General features: G+C 42.5%; 1 protein-coding gene across 1 annotated transcript in view; it reads left to right on the forward strand.

Annotated features, from left to right (window-relative positions):
* The window catches only part of COL13A1 (collagen type XIII alpha 1 chain), a 132,526-nt gene that overhangs the window by 54,384 nt on the left and 62,881 nt on the right, over positions 1 to 15,261 (forward strand). Inside the window, exons 16-19 of the mRNA XM_066621401.1 lie at positions 218 to 244; positions 8,224 to 8,268; positions 13,125 to 13,157; positions 15,139 to 15,165. Of these exons, the coding sequence (XP_066477498.1) occupies positions 218 to 244; positions 8,224 to 8,268; positions 13,125 to 13,157; positions 15,139 to 15,165 (132 nt within the window). The remainder of the gene's footprint in view (positions 1 to 217; positions 245 to 8,223; positions 8,269 to 13,124; positions 13,158 to 15,138; positions 15,166 to 15,261) is intronic.

The following is a 15,261-nucleotide window of genomic DNA, read 5'->3' on the forward strand; positions in this document are numbered from 1 at the left end:
TTTTGCAGTGCTTAAAAAAAACCTGTTTGACAAACAATGGAAGAACAAAAGGAACGACTTTTGTATTGTGGGTGAGGATGGTTCTATCATACCACTTTCAATTTTAAAGAGTCTCCAACCTACATGTTTATCAAGAGCTTATTTCTTTCATTTATCTTCCATTCTGCAACAATTCTACCTGTGTTTCTTTTCTATCTCTGCATTTTCTCTTAAACAGGGTGAAAAGGGGGAACCTAGCATGAAGGTAGGCATGGAAAATTATTTTGTATCAGATTAGCATGGGGAAATATTGTTACGGAGAACATTGTCTTGTTATAAAAACCTGGAGCCAAGACAGGCCTATGGCCTATTTAATGGCATATACATCTGTGTTATGATTAACCACAAGCAGACGTTCTATGTCCCAGCTCCACTAGGTATACACAGAGACATACTGTGAAATCTATCTTTATGAGCCCAGTGAAATTGGATTCCTACCAAAGGCATTTCTTTGACTACTCAAACTGACTGATGATTTCTTACTTTTCTGATTCTTGTGAGATGGTCTGAAGTTTCTTCACAATGTCTGGTTAGCTGACATATCAGATCCACTCAAAGTTGGCAGATCTTGATGTTGTGGTATGACATACTCCCTTTTCTCCCTCTGCTACTCCAAACTTTTTTGAGAGGTTAAAATGATTTCATGCCCATATGTTATCTATTCTATTAAAATGGACATTGAACCTATAAATTTTAATATATTACTTGGTTCTTAAAAGGGTATTACAATTTTGGCCAAGATTTATGGAAGACGAAGCAGACTGTGTCATGCCATACATTTTAAACATCCTGGGGGCTGATTCTCACATTACTTAGTGTACATGAGAGCATGTATAAGCTAATGTGAAAATGGCTATTGAATATGTATTTTCAATATACATATCAGGCTGCTTGGATTTGTTTTCAATAGTTTTCCAATAAATGTATTGGGACATACATGGATTTATTAGTGGCTATTTTCTTCATATATTCTTTTAAAAAATTTTCTGTCCTTCTTCTGCCCCTTAGTGTCCATAAGTAACAGAAAAATATGAACCAAGAAATAAACAAAAAAGAAAAACTTTTCCATAATCTGCTGTGCAAAAAGTGCTACAAACTGCTACCCTAGGCAACTGCCTAGATTTCTTAATAGTACACCTGCATTTATTCTAAATAGATTCCAAATCTAAATGTTCAAGCTTATGCTGCTAATATCTGGTACCAGAAGGCTGTCTAACAACCTGCATTCTAAATTTGGAGATAAACGCATGGATTGGTTTGGATGCCCAAACCAAACAGAGTAAGCTGTATCATTGTCATAGGGCAGGGGTGCCCAAACCCCGGCCCTGGGGCCACTTGCGGCCCTCAGGGGCTTTCAGTCAGGGAGCCCCCAGTCTCCAATGAGTCTCTGGCCCTCCAGAGACTTTTTGGAGCCTGTGCTGGCCCAACACAACTGCTGTCAGCAAGAGGACTTCTGACTTCTCACCTGAGCTCTGGGACAAGGGCTCCCTCTGCTACTTGCTGTTTCACATCTGTGATGCAGCAGTGGCAGTGAAGGAAAGGCTGGCCTTGATTTGTGCAAGGCCTTTTATAGGTCATTCATTCATGTAAGTTCCATCTCTAATATATTCATTTATGTAAATTTGTTTAAATTTGAAATGTAAATTAATTTGGCCCCCAGACACATTGTCAGAGAGATGATGTGGCCCTCCTGCCAAAATGTTTGGACACCCCTGTCATAGGGAGATCACTGGACAACATGAGTGTGTTGCTTTATATGTGGCACCAAATTGCCTTGTTTCTTATTTGCACAGAGTTTCTCAGGCCCAAATCCTAACCAACTTTCCAGCACTGATATAGCTGTACCAATGGGGCATGTGCTGCATCCTGCAGTTGGATAGAAGTCATGGAGGCCTCCTCAAGGGAATGTTTGTTCCCTTACCTCAGAGCTGCATTGTCCTTACCTCGGTGCTGGGAAGTTGGTTAGGATTGCACCCTTCTTAAGTATTGATCAGGTCATCTAGACATTGCAGACAGTTTGAGGAAATTAGTACATGGCTCCTCTTCAAGCTTTTCTTATAATAACAAGGGAGGGAGGAGGGAAATATTGGAGACAATAGAAGCAAAAAGATTCTTTGATTCATAAAATTGCTTTGGCTTGGCCTTGAGCAAGTGTAAAACACACAACAAGGGTTGCCCCATTTCCATGTGTCCTGGGTACCACGTCATAACATCATCCTGATCTTTCTTTAAAAAATATAAGTTGTGTTTACACTAAACTCTATCTCCTCTGGTAAGGAGTTTGGTTTTACATATTTTACTTGAAAATTCAACAGCTTCAGGAACTAGGGGTTGTTGCCATCTTACTTTTTTTTTTTTTCCTTTTTAACTTGTCAGTTTTAAACCTTCATACTTCATCTCTTCTTTTGAAATATGCATGTGTAATAGCTACCATTTCAACCAGCATTTCCCCAGAAACATATTGTAAAAGAAATGTATGGCATGACATCATATTCAGGGTTTTTTCATCCCACTACAATTCATTGGCTGCTTCTTGCAAGGCTAGAGAAACACTGTACATCAAATCCCATGTTTCTTTTACTAGACACTTAGTGAAGCACATGGGGGAAATGTGGGTTGGTGGCAGCAAAGTATTCTCTGCGATCTATTAGGCACTTAAAACACATATATGAAATACAGCTGTGTCTCCTGAAAGTAAGATGGGAAGCTATCCAAAGCAAAGGCTTAGGGCCCAATCCAATCCAATTTTCCATTGCCGGTGCAGCTGTGCCAATGGGGCATGTACTGCATCCTGTTTTGGGTAGGCAGTCACAGAGGCACCCTCAAGCTATGGGAACATTTGTTCCCTTACCTTGGGGCTGCATTGCAGCTGCACTGGTGCTGGAAAGTTGGATAGGATTAGACTCTTAGCAGTAGCATAGCTAGGGGGTGCAGGGGGTAGCAGGCTACAGGATGGATAGGGGCAACAATGTGGCTGAGGGGGCAACAACTTGCAGGCAACAGCACCTGTGCGCAACAATTGGGCTGCTGCTGGCAGCCCTGCCAGTGCCAGGCACTCCGGAGGGAGGAGGGGCAACAGTCACAGAGAGGGGCAAAACTGCATGCTGCCCCTCCCTGCAGCTGAGATGGAAGGTAGTCTAGCTTGTTGCTTCCAGCAGAGCTCAAGAACCACAGGTCTCAGCAGGCACAAGGAACTGGCCCTCTCCCGCAGCTGAGATGCTGGCGACGGGCACAGACCTTCCAGGAGTCTTCCTGTCATGCACCTGCCAGCCCTCATTCCCTCCGTGATTTCCTCCACCTGTCCTGCTCAACATGCTGCCCCCTGAAGCCCTATTTGGCTTAAATGGCAAGAGAGGCGCGTGGGGAGCGGAGCAGAGTGCGTCAGTGCTTGTTTGTGTTTAGAGAGGGAAGAAGTAGTGTGTTGGGGGGGGCTGTTGGATGCTGATCAGGACACTGGGTCTGTGTGTGTGTGTGTGTGTGTGTGTGTGTGTGTGTGTGAGTGAGAGAGAGAGAGAGATGCAGCCTCCAATAGGCAGGCATAGCCCCCAGAGACCATGTGGAGAGCAGCCTGGACTGAGGAGGGGGTTCCTCTTGTGCAGTGGGACCAGTTGCTCATCACTCCCCCGCCCTGTGCTGCCTACTCTCCTCTGCTCATCACAGTCCTCTCACTACTTGCCTGCCTCCTTATCTCCCTCTTTCCTCCTGGCAAGGCTGCAGCAGCCCAATTGTCTCCGCAATCTAAGCCAGTAGGGCTTGCTCCTGAGTTGACATGCAGGAGATTGGGCTCTGAGGCTGCAACCCTATCCACACTACCCTGGGAGTAAGCCCCATTGACTAGACTGGGCTTGCTTCCAAGTAGACAGGCAGAGGATTGGGCTCCAAGGCTGCAATCCTCTCCCCCACTTTCCTGGGAGTAAGCCCCATTGACTAGGCTGGGTTTGCTTCCAAGTAGACATGCAGAGGATTGGGCTCTGAGTTGGCTGACTGTGATAGGTTACCTGTGCATGTGCAGGAACCTGAAGAGGGTAGTAAGCAAGGCACAGCAACCTGGGAGGCAAGTTGCAGCAGGAGCACTGAGCAGCAGGTGGTTTGGCCTCATCATTTATTCACATAATTCCTCAATTCCACTTCCTAAAGGTCAGCTGCTGGCTCTTATGATTGTCTCCAGTCCCCTCCTGCACATCTCAAACTGTGTAAGGCTGCAATCCTTACCTTACTTCACTTACCAGGCAGTAAGCCCCATTGCGCTGTAAAAGTGCAATAAGTACTTTCAACGTGTTTGCTATTTTAAAATATTAGCTAACATTTCTCACTCACTTTAACAAATAAAAAGACCCAATGTAATTAATTAAATTTGATGTCATTGCCAGGAGGGGGCTACAGAATTTTTTTTGCACTGGGCAGCAACTTGGTTAGCTATACCACTGCTTTTAGGCTGCAATCCTATACACACTTTCCTGGGAATAAGCCTCACTGAGCAGAATGGGACTTACTATCAAACATTCACACTGTTATGACGTAACTGGAACCAGGGTCATAACCTTGCTTGAAACTAGCTGTGCTGCCTTAGAGAGAGACTTAGAGGAACACTTTTTCTTTCCTTGGCCTGTAACAACCAGAAGGCAACCATTTCTATTTGCTTAAAATGGATTTTGTATTTAAAGCTTAAAATTTTAATGCTTAAAATTATTTTGTCTTGCTTCTTAATTTTTAATCTAATATGCTAATTTAGGGAATAATCCACTTCCATTGTGGTTTTAGTACGAGGTGGGATGGTGAAATGTGGAGAGTAATTTGACTGTTTCACATCACTTGGGATAGTTTCTGAAACATGGCCAATTAAATAGATATTTACTTTCTGGGTTTAATTAAATGAAAATGAAAACTAAAATTGCTGGTAATCAGGAAAGAAATGGAAGATGGATGGTAAGAAGACCATTCTTCTGTCTTCAGGAATGTAATTGTGTACCTTTCTTCACTCCATGCTTTCCACAGGCTAGATGCTAATATATACATCTCCTATGGCACATCATAATTGGAGTTAGGTGCTTGATTAGTAATGGATTGTGAAGTGGGTCTAACCCCCTGCTGTCACTGACTGGACTGGGGGAGGGTTGGCACATGGAAGAGATAGGACATAGATTGGCAGCACCGAGCAGTTACTGAATGAGCAGCAGCATCCAGCATAGACCTATGATGAAATGAGAGCATTTTTGAAGACCTCACAATTATAAATATATTTCTGTTGTCTTAATCTAAGTCAATAGTTATTAAGATAAAGATGGGTCAACATTAGCAACAGGCAGTGCAATCCTAACTTGTGCTAGAACGGGGAGACAGGTAGGCCTGCCCCATATCCAGCACAAGTTTGGGGCTTAGTGTGTCTTAGCCCAGGGCAAGGAGAATCGTTTTCCCCTTACCCCTGGGAGAGCTGCTGCAGCCCCAATGGGGCTACTCGGATCTGCGATGCCTAAGAGGTGGTGCAGATCCAAGCAGCCTGGAGCTGCCCCAGGCTGCCCACAAACAGGGATAGGATCTGGCTTAAGTACCAGATCCTGGTCCTGCCACCCGCCCTTCCTCGCCCCAGAGTACCTCCTCCCCATGCCTCCCCAGAATCCCACGCCAGCCAAACTTGGCTGGCACGGATTTACCTCCATCCTCTGTCGCAGAGGCTAGATGCAGCCCCCATGGAGCAGTGCATGTCCTTTCAACAACTCAGCTAACACTTGAAGAGGCTCAAATGTGCTTTACGGCACATTTGCAACCCCCCCAGGCCAACACTAGGGACTTGTGCCAGCCCAACGAATCTTAGGATTCCTCAGCTGCGTACACTAGAGTTGCTCTCCACACCCGCTTATAAATCTCAACCTGTAAGTTTTCCATGTCTGTTTCATTTTGAGTGTACAACTGAACAAAACATCAGAAGTAGTTCTCAGAAGTAGAGTCGGGGCTGATTCATAAAGAGTTTCATACCTTGTCTGAGCACAGCAGTTTCATCAGACATACAGCTCTCCTAATTAAGTGTTTCTAATCTCCGATTGATAAAAAGAAATACCACATTTCACAGTTAAGAAAAATCAAAGCTCTGTAAAACTTGGTCTAGAGGCTACCAGCAGGAGAGGAGGTTCTCCTGATGGACAGAACTGAAAGCATGTGTCTTCTCTTCTGAACTTTGAACTAGGACTGCCCTCTGGTGGAGTATTGGAAGACATCTTGTTAACAACAAATTTTAATATTTCAAATTAGGCTGAGCTGAAACAGTTTAGATAGTTTTAAGTTTGCTTTTAATAATATAATAATAATAACAACAACAGGTATTTATATACCGCCTTTCTTGGTCTTTATTCAAGACTTTATTCAAGGCGGTTTACATAGGCAGGCTTTATTAAATCCCTATTAAATAGGGATTTTTACAATTTCAAAGAAGGTTCTTTCTTTCAAGAACGATTACATTCAAGGTGTTTCATTCCGATCTGGCTTCACATTCTGGCCTCCATCCTCCCATGCTCACAGCAGATGGAATAGCTCGGCTTCAGCTTGTCAGCTGCTCCAAGGTCGCACAGTGCCGGTGGCCTCGAACTGGCGACCTTGTGGATGTTATCTTCAGGCAGACGGAGGCTCTACCCTCTAGACCAGACCTCCTGCCCAAGGAGGGTGGTGTTTTATGAGTGGTGTTTGTTTTTTTTAACACTTATTGCAAACATATTTGCTTAGTTTCTGTCCTACTTTATGTCCTTTTGTACCCCTAGCTGCCCATTTTTCCCTTAGGATTATTTTTCTTCTTCTGAGGTTCTTTGCCTCACTATCCTCAACCTCATTTGCCTTCATTGCTATTGAATCTAATTTTGCTGAAGTTATAATACTACATCTGAAGTGATGCCACAATAATCTGTATCAAAATCATGTGGACAGCCACAGTGAAACAAATTAATTGTGAGAGCCGAGAAGGCAAACGAAACAGGACAGAAGGCAAAGAAGATCAATGTGTAGTGTTGAGAAGATGCAGTAGTCAAAGGGACAAAACAATATTGAATAGCATAGAAAGAACTTGAAAGTTTCGCAAGAGGGGTAGTAGTGATTGCCTTTATAAAATGTTTATTTCATTGAAATACAAAGCAAATATCGAACAAGATAATATTCATTGTAACCCTGTATCAATCAGTTAGTTTCTCTTTATCTATTTCCTCTTGATCTAGTTTACTCAGAATGAAAGCTAACTTTTACTTTCATTTTGCTCACTGTATTGTCTTGCAGTTCATGACATAAGAAATATTTGATTTCCTGCAGGTTTAAAAAAAAAAGTCAGAGTACAGCTATTTAGATTCCACAGTGCAAAACTCATGAGGTGTGCCTATATCCACAGCCACGTCCCTTAGCAATTATAGCACTGTTGCTTAACATGTGTGTACATGGTAGTGGGTGTCTTGTATTGCATTTGCACAGGCTGATGGCAAGACAGCATCAGATCCCACGGGTCTTTTAGTAAAAAGGCCAACTTTGGCTTATTGGAGCAATGCACACACCCTCCCATTGCTAACTGAAAAAACTTTTTGGAAAATTCAATGATCAGTGACTTTGCTGTATTTTAGTGTTTTTGCTGCTGCTTCTGTTTTATTTGATTTTATTGTTTTATGATTTTATGGTGGTGTTTTGGCTTCATGTTGTGATTATTGTGCTATATGATATTGTCATGAGAGTTCAGTCACTAAAAGGTGGCGTATAAACTTCTTAATTCCTTTGCTACCTTTGTACCACAGTTTCTGTACCACCTATAGTGATTCTAGTTGTCAGTTGGGAACTGCAGCTGTTAGCACAGAAATTGGTACAGCCTATGGTTTATAAGCATCTGATTCATCACGTGGGTTAATCACATACATCTGGAAGCACCCATAGAATGGCTGAAATATATTTTCATGGACTATCCATTTGAAAGTGTTGGAAGTTGTTACTGAGTCTTCTAATATTCTTCAAGTTTTAGTGTGCTGAGCAATGTTAGAATAAAACAAGACAGTATATGATTCCAGTTACCCATCCATGCTAGACTGTTAGTGGCAACGCAGCAGTGGCAGCACAACTTCTCCCTGAATCCTGAGGGGGATTTTTGGCTGCTGGAGGTCTTCTCAGGTAAGGGGAAATTTGCCCCCATCTCTTTCTTCTTCATCTTCTTTTGTTTTCCTCTTCCAGGGGGAGAGGGGCATGCCAGGGCTACCAGGAAAACAAGGAGTTCAGGTATTTTGCAAGAAATGGAATCTGATTTATTCAGTCACCTTGATCCATACCTCTCAACCATACCTCTGCGATTCACACCAGTTTGGTGTCTATAACATTTTCTGTCATATTCATTACAATTCTTTTTCCTGCTTTTCAAATACAAAAACATAGAGCCCAGTTTAGCAAAAAAAGAAGCACCAGGAAGAAATGTTTTGCTAAACAAATGGCATGCCTGTTCCTGAATTGTGTTCCCATTAGGGGATATAGGGAAGGAAAATTTGCACCTGCAGGATACCATTGATATTGTTCTGTGACACGTGAGCTTTTGCTTTATTCAGTGGATAAATAACAGCATTTGAAAACAGAGAGAATACATTTGCTTCCTTGCTAGTAAATTGAGGTTCAAACTTGTATTGCTTTTAACAACCCAGAAGAATTAAGCTAAAATGCATTCTAAAGTTTTAGTGTTTGCACATTTGGCATTTACAGACAGAACAAACACATGATTGAAGAATTAAATTCATTTACAAAATAAAGGATTGACATGCCATTTCTTCAATGAAACTCATCCTCCAATATACATTTATCTGTATACAATCCCCTTTATGTCTCTATCCTATAGTTACTAAACATTACTCACATCTGATGCATTTCTGAATGTTTATCACCTGTTATTACATAGATTCCCTGATTGCCATCTTCTGTCCTTGTGTTTTTTAGCTTTGCCCCTGATTTCTGTTTCAGAAAGTTGAGAGGTATGATCCTTCTCTCTCTTCCTCCACCCCTAGCTGCTTCACACCTCTCATTGTTTGAACTTCTTTGCAAGCCCTTCTTGGTTATGATCTTGTTTGTTTCTCCATGCAGCCTCTTTGTTGTTCATCTATTGAGCTAAATTCTTCACACCCATTATATCATTTCTAACAATCTTTCCATCCATTCCCACTTCTTTCTCTAGAACCTGCTCATATATTTGAATGTTCTCACTGAAGAGTCTAACAGATACTAATATTTAGAGTGTACAGATCTTCAGCCTTTTTACCGATAAGGCCAAATCCTATATACAACAGTAAGAGATCTCAAGCAATAATAAGCAAATCTCAAGGCACCTTTGCAGAGAATAAGCAAATCTCAAGGCACCTTTGCAAAAGTACATGATTGCTTAGGAAATTCTTACCACTTGGTTTCTTTCTTTCCCAGAGGCTTTCTTTATCTTCCTTTCATTGGGCAGATGTTACATATTTATAGTTCTATGAGCTTGTTCCCCATCAGCATCACTAACAGTTATCAAGAGGGAATAAGCAAATATGTTATATTGGAACAGACATGATATTTGCCAGGGGGAATGCTACTGAAAATAGCCTTCTCATGGTGACTGATCCACTTCCTTGCAATAATGTTTGTAAGTACCTTTCACATGGATTGAACCTTCATGTTCTAAATCTCCAAAGTTCTCTCTATGATCATCAGGAGGGCGCTGTGGAGACTCACAAGATTGTCCTGATGCATGTAATATATACTTCCAAACATTATGAGCTGTGCAGAGATAATTTATCATGGGGAGGCCCTTTTCAGTAGTATCCCCATGGTAACCATAACATGTGCTTCAGTCTATGCATAGAATGACCAAGAGTTGATTCAGAGGAACAGCTGAAGCAAGCTGACAGGATACAATGGAAGATACAATGTTTATATCTTTAAGCAGTGTTTCCCAGACTGTGAACCATGACTCCCGGGGGGGGGGGCATGGAAACCAACCAGAGGAGCCACAGAATGCTTGTAAAAAAACCTGCTGTCCTATACAATGTATAGGATTGTGGCCCTTATAGCAAGCTGCGGCCAATGACCCAGTAGGTTAAGGGAGCTGCCGGTTGAAAGACTTTGGGAACCACTGCCTTTAAACACTGTACAGAAGAGGAAATTTTGGCAGGTGCAGCTCAACATGGAAGGTTTCAAAAAACTGCACCTGCCAAAATTCCTTCTTCTATAAAATGCCTTCAGGCAGTGGTTCTCAAACTTTTTGAGAGATATACTCCCAGAGTAAGTCTGCAGGGGAGGGGTGAAGGCAGTGATGTAATTCCCAGAATCGTGTAGCTAAGGGGAATGAGGGGGGTGTCTTTACTTACTTTGGGATGTAGCAGGCTCCAGGAAGTGCAGGATGCCCTGCGCAGCTCTCCACAGGACTCCCCAAGGCTTGGAATGTTGAGAAAAAAGCAAGTGCAAACCATCTCCTGGTTGTCTTCACAAACCGGAAATGGTTTGCGCTTGCTTTTTTCTCAACATTCTAAGCCTCGGGCTGTCTGCAGAGGACTGTGAGGGTCTCGCCACACCTCCTGGAGCCTGCTGCACCCCTAAGTGCACCCACTTCACCTTTAGCCCTCACATCGCTGCCTCTTCCCTTCTCCCACCCCTTACAGGGCGTGGGAACCTCTACACAAACTGGTGGGTCATGACCCACCAGTTTGAGTACTACTGCTTTAAGGTGTAAGCACTGTATCCTCCATTGTATCTGTTCACCCTGAGCTGAAGTAGTAAAAGCCAATAAAGGGCAATTTTCATTTGCAGATACACTTTTTAATTCTCAGATGTATCAGATATTGTAGCTCTTGATCTCCTGAAAAACTTGTGAAACTTTGAATTAAGAAATCTCAGTCTGTGTGGTATCTTCACCACCTCAGCAGTTTGTCTGAACTCTTCACCTTAAGGTTCCATTTGCAAAGGGAAGTAATGTGTAGTCAGCAGATGTTATGATGGCAAAAATCTCAAAAAAATCTCTGAAGTGTTCTGTTTTTCCATATGTGGCTGCCAACATTTTTACATCTGATTTATCAGTATTTCTTTCACTTTTGTGTATAAAAGGACCCCAAATGATAACATCTGAGAAGTCAGGGGGAAATATAATGAAAATATAAAGCTTCATTCTTGGATGCTATCTCAGTACACCCCACCCAGGGCACAAATCATGTATGTTTACTGTTGTCCCATGTGGACTGAAATGTGCTCTGTAATGCATCCAGCACACCTCTGCAATGATACATTTCAAAGAAAGGTCATTCATGGCAAACTTTCTGGGAAATTGTGTCCACCATTAATCAAAACTTCAAATATAGGCTAATGCAGGGGTGTCAAACATAAGGCCTGGGGGCCGAATGTGGCCCACAGAAGCTTTTTATCCGCCCTCAGGCTCTCAGCTGCTGAGCAGTGCTGAGGTGTTACTGCTAAAAGGACAGCCCACTTCCGGCCCTCAGCAGACACCATGAATACTGTTCGGCCCTTGGTATGAAATGAGTTTGACACCCCTGGGCTAATGGGTTCTGAGCTGTCTGTGACAGATCAGGACAGAGATCTTGGGGTCCTTGTGGATAGCTTGATGAAAGTGTCGACCCAATGCGCAGCAGCAGTAAAGAAGGCTAATTCCATGCTTGGGATCATTAGGAAAGGCATTGAGAATAAGACAGCTAATATTGTAATGCCATTGTACAAAGTGATGGTTAAGTCTGGAGTATTACGTCCAGTTCTGGTCGCCACATCTCAAAAAGGATATAGTGGAGATGAAAAAGGTGCAAAAAAGAGTAACAAAAATGATTACTGGGCTGGGGCACCTTCCCTATGAGGAAAGGCTACAGCATATGGGCCTCTTCAGTCTAGAAAAGAGGCGCCTGAGGGGGGACATGATTGAGACATACAAAGTCATGCAGGGGATGGACAGAGTGGATAGAGAGACACTCTTTTCCCTCTCGCATAACACCAGAACCACGGGACATCCACGAAAGCTGAGTGTTGGGAGAGTTAAGAACATAAGAACATAAGAACAGCCCCACTGGATCAGGCCATAGGCCCATCTAGTCCAGCTTCCTGTATCTCACAGCGGCCCACCAAATACCCCAGCGGCCCACCAAATGCCCCAGACAGTTAGGACAGACAGTTAGGACAGACAGAAGAAAATATTTCTTTACCCAGTTTGTAATTAGTTTGTGGAACTCTTTGCCACAAGAAGTAATTATGGTATCTTGCCTGGATGCCTTTAAGAGGGGATTGGACAAATTTCTGGAGGAGAAGTTCATTATGGGTTACAAGTCATAGTAGGTATGTGCAAGCTCTTGGTTTTAGAGGCAAGCTGCCTCTGATTGCCAGATGCAGGGGAGGTCACCAGGATGCAGGTTGTGCCTGTTGTCTTGTGTGCTCCCTGGGGCATTTGGTGGGCCACTGTGAGATACAGGAAGCTGGACTAGATGGGCCTTTGGCCTGATCCAGGGGGCTCTTCTTATGTTCTTATTAGTGATTTTCTCATTAAGGAACCGGTAAAGGCCAGACTAGATATGACAGGAGAAGACTTCTTAGACTAGATTTAAACAATCTCAATCATATACGGTTGGGGGCAAAGTGTGATTTTTTTTTTTCCATGCAAAAGAAGCATGCAAATAATGGTTGTGAAACTCTTCCTCTGCCCAGAGCTTACTTTCCTGCAGTGTGCCTTCCACACACCTTGGTGCTTTTCATAGCCAAACTTTGATTCTGAAAGTGAGCTCTGTTGGGATAAGCACTTGAGGGGGAAGAGGCTATAGGAATGTAAATAACATGGTAAGCTCACGTCTCTTTTTAATTTTACTCCCACTTTTGAACTAAAACTAAGCTTCCCCCATATTCTTCACGCTATATACATAGTTAAGACCTGGGTTTAAACAAAAGTACTAGCATCAGATCTAGTTTGACCCTGATGCATTTCCAAGGCTTCTAGCTTCTTTTTTTCTTTTACGTTGTCTAATGTGTGCTTTGGAAAAAAAAAAATTTCAATTTCTGTTTCTGTGAAACTTTCTGAAAGAACACTTGTTTTCACTTCAACCAAACTGTTCCTATCTTTCCTTTCTTGCTGTCAGGGGATTCCTGGAATAGCGGTGGCAGGGATAAAGGTTAGTTCTCTTAAGTACGTCTTCTGGAGCAAAGTCTTCGCTGAGAGGGTCAGCCATGATGGGAGATGGACTCAAAAGAATGGTTTTAACCTAGTGCCAAATAGTAGGAAGCAACAGCAACATGTCCTCAGAGCCATTTCATACGTTAGGCAAAGCCACATTCTTTAAGGAACTACAGCAGTCACAATTCCCCAATTATTTTTAGAATGAGAGTTCATTGAGGGAAAGTGAGAAAGTTCTAGGTCAGTGTGATATAGAATTACCTTTTCAACAGACAGCAGTTTGGTCATATTAAGGCTAAATAAAAATTCCAACAGGAGAAAACATATGGCACAACCCTGACATTTGGGCTTCTTTCTTAAGTCACATTGAAATAGGCAAATATCACTCCAGTTACCATTGTGCAAGTTTAAATGCAAACATTTCTGCACGCTAAGAAGCATCATGTTCACTGTTTTCCATCACAGGAGAAATAATCGCGTGGCTACAGAGTGCTGCAAGCAGCATGCTACTTGTGGAGTGGGGCTTTCCAGGCCCTCCTTTAGCCCCCATCACCACATAAAGCTGATCCTGAGAGTTAGGAACCAAGAATAGTGTGAGGCTTGGTAGGGTTTGCTAATGGGGAGAGAGGTTGACAGAAATCTTGCCCCCACCCCCTTGTGGGAGCAGACATACTACTGCACTCACACAAGGGCTAGCTGGGAACCAGCCTTTGGTCCATGAAAGAGAGCATGAATACTGAATTCGTTCTTAAGCCAAATATTTAACAAATTGTTGAAGCTGGTATATGATCAGTGGAAGCACATAATGTGCATCTACTAGATTAATGAAACAGCCACAAAAGTTTATTCCTACATTACTTGATGCATTAATCATAAAATACTTGGGGTAGTACTTTAAAGACTAGTGAACAATCGTACTGTGATTTTAGCGTGCCAGCAAAGCAGTGTTTAGACTAGATAAGCCTATAGGTACATGAACAATCCATATGACATGGAGGCAGAGGAGACATGGAGTGTTAGAGAGGCAGATGCACCAACCACCAGAGAAAATATGTTGTGACTGATGTCACTCCTCTTACAGATTAGCAGCTGTATTATCAAAATACTATATCTTACAAGCCAAGTACCATAGTACTACCATCAGTGGGATACTTGGGGTATGTGGCTCATATATTACTATGAGTGCTTTGTACACAGACACTACCTCCTATGGGCCCTGTGTTGATTAGGGCTGAGCCACCCAGTGTCGGGTGTGGAAAGCAGGTTTTGCCCTCTCTTCAACAGTGCTTCCAAGTGCTTCCCTTTACCTGTTCCATTCACTCTAAGTGGGATAAGGTAAGGAGTGACACAATGTGATGGTCGATCCCTCCTAATAAGAATGAAACATGCTTAGGCCCACTCTGGGTTCTCTTTCTTTAGAAATGATTTGGGGTGGTATTTGCAGCAGAGAGTTGACAGGGGAAGAAGGTGGCCTCCTTTCACCTACTGATTCTCCCTAGTAACTATGCTGATGTTATAAGAAGAATGTGACATTGGGAATCCAGTGTACTTGTCTTTAGTTTCATCTTCACATCTGAATATTAACTATTTTTTCAGAGCAATCCTATGCATGTCTACTCAGATGTAAGTTCTATTTTCTTCAGTGGGGCTTACTCCCAGGGAAGTGTGTATAGGATTGCATCCCTAACTATTTGTATTTTCATGTTTGTTTACCAAGATAAAATATTTGGGAAATCCAATTAAAACCTGGTAAAATGTTATATTAGTAAATTTCTCATTGTTCACAGCTGTCTCGGGTGAACACTAGTGGAACCCTTAAAATGGATGTAAATACAAATTCAGATAAAGCTAAGCTGCTGCTTTAGCATGAAGCCTTCTTCAAGGAATGCTCACCTTCTCTGTGTTAGCTTGGGAAGGAAAAGGATCACTGTCTCCTCTTTCCTTCTCACAGTTCATTTTTCCATCTTTTCCTACTGCAGGGTGAGCCAGGGATTCCAGGAGCAAAGGTATAGCACTTAAGGAAACGGATGTCCTGCTTTTGTCTGTTTTCTTTTCAGTCTCTTAAAAAGATTTCTGATATTACTATCAGTATGTGAATATCT

Source organism: Tiliqua scincoides, chromosome 3, assembly GCF_035046505.1.
Source record: "Tiliqua scincoides isolate rTilSci1 chromosome 3, rTilSci1.hap2, whole genome shotgun sequence".
Classification (NCBI taxonomy): domain Eukaryota; kingdom Metazoa; phylum Chordata; class Lepidosauria; order Squamata; family Scincidae; genus Tiliqua; species Tiliqua scincoides.